The sequence below is a fragment of the Propithecus coquereli genome, unplaced genomic scaffold (genome assembly GCF_000956105.1).
Source record: "Propithecus coquereli isolate 6110/MARCELLA unplaced genomic scaffold, Pcoq_1.0 Scaffold129, whole genome shotgun sequence".
NCBI classification, from domain to species: domain Eukaryota; kingdom Metazoa; phylum Chordata; class Mammalia; order Primates; family Indriidae; genus Propithecus; species Propithecus coquereli.
This window is the reverse complement of record NW_012137080.1, coordinates 5,062,516-5,063,841: the sequence shown is the minus strand read 5'-3', so window position 1 is coordinate 5,063,841 and position 1,326 is coordinate 5,062,516. Positions and strand designations below refer to the sequence as shown.

Below are 1,326 nucleotides of genomic sequence, written 5' to 3'. Positions count from 1 at the left end.
CTTAAATGGTGTACTGGACTCTATTCCCTTATCCCTTGAGCCCCCAGCTCCATCCTTGTTCACAGATATGTTAATTATCAATCATTGAGATAAATCATTGAGGTAAAAATTAAAAGGACAATTTAACAGTGAAAGAAAATGTGGCTTCCCGTCTACCACTAGAGGTGGAGGTGCTTCCTGTAGACAAAGGGAAACCATGCGTTAGAAGGAATACAGACAGACACAGATGTGGGGTGGGGTGGGGAGTGCCCTTCCAATGGAGAACAGACAGAATACAGCCTCCAGTCTTTGCTGACTGATGGAGGTTAGCAAACAGGGATTGGGCCTGATTAACACTCCACCTCATTTTAGGATTCTGGATCCAGGATAGATGTAGAAAAACAGTTCTGACACCGCTAGCCGAATGCTGGTTTAAGTTCATCTCAGTAACTGAAGAAAGTAGATGAGGTTTTTATGTTTGTTTTACCCACCATATTTTTATTGCTTTGGCTAGAAAGGCCACAGATCACAAGGGAATAGAAGAAGTATGTATGCTGCAGGATTGTTTTGAGAGAGAGAACCGCATAAATAAGCTATTTAATGAATACTTATCACTCTCGTTTTTATGGTATAGAACAGGATCTCTCTTAGAATTTGACTTATTTTTCCTAATCATATTATGCAGGAGGAGAGGAGAGGGGAACCAGATTATTTCTGCCTGTTAGCTATGGAAGAAGAGAACTCATTAGTAAATATAATAGTTATATCGCCACAAATTTTTCAATCCAGCTGTTTAAAGTTATTTACAATTATTATAGACGGTACTGCATGTCGGGACTAGTTGGAAACAGTGACCAGATTCTTAATCCTTATCAGGAAACTGCATTCAGAGAATGAGAAGAACGCCCCCACTGGACGAGCTGCAGCCACCACCATATCAGGATGACAGTGGTTCTCCCCATCTCTCATGTACACCCTCAGAAATTGGGGACAGTAAATGTGAGTTTTCCCACTGCAGCAACAGTCCAAGATGCTCATATAACAAGTGCCCAAGTGAAGGAAGCGCAGGTCATGAAATAGAAAGTTTTCATAATAAAGGATATGAAGAAGATGTTCCGAGTGACAGCACTGCAGTCCTGAGCCCTGAAGTAAGTAAAAGTACATGGAAGTTTGAAAACGAATGTTATTTGGAGGGTAATAATCCTTTGCTTTTCCTCTTGGTAAAAAGAATTGATTTTATCACTATCTTATTCTTTTGTGGCTTCTGGTACTAGTGTCCATCCTTGATTTAATCTTTATCCACAAACTTATCAGGACTGTCCCAACTAGTCTTCAACTCCCCCCCCC

The 1,326-nt window shown here is 40.6% G+C and overlaps 1 protein-coding gene across 1 annotated transcript in view; it reads left to right on the top strand.

Annotated features, from left to right (window-relative positions):
* The window catches only part of SYT14 (synaptotagmin XIV), a 170,780-nt gene that overhangs the window by 87,510 nt on the left and 81,944 nt on the right, over positions 1-1,326 (top strand). The window contains exon 3 of the mRNA XM_012638332.1: positions 856-1,127. Within this exon, the coding sequence (XP_012493786.1) occupies positions 856-1,127 (272 nt within the window). The remainder of the gene's footprint in view (positions 1-855; positions 1,128-1,326) is intronic.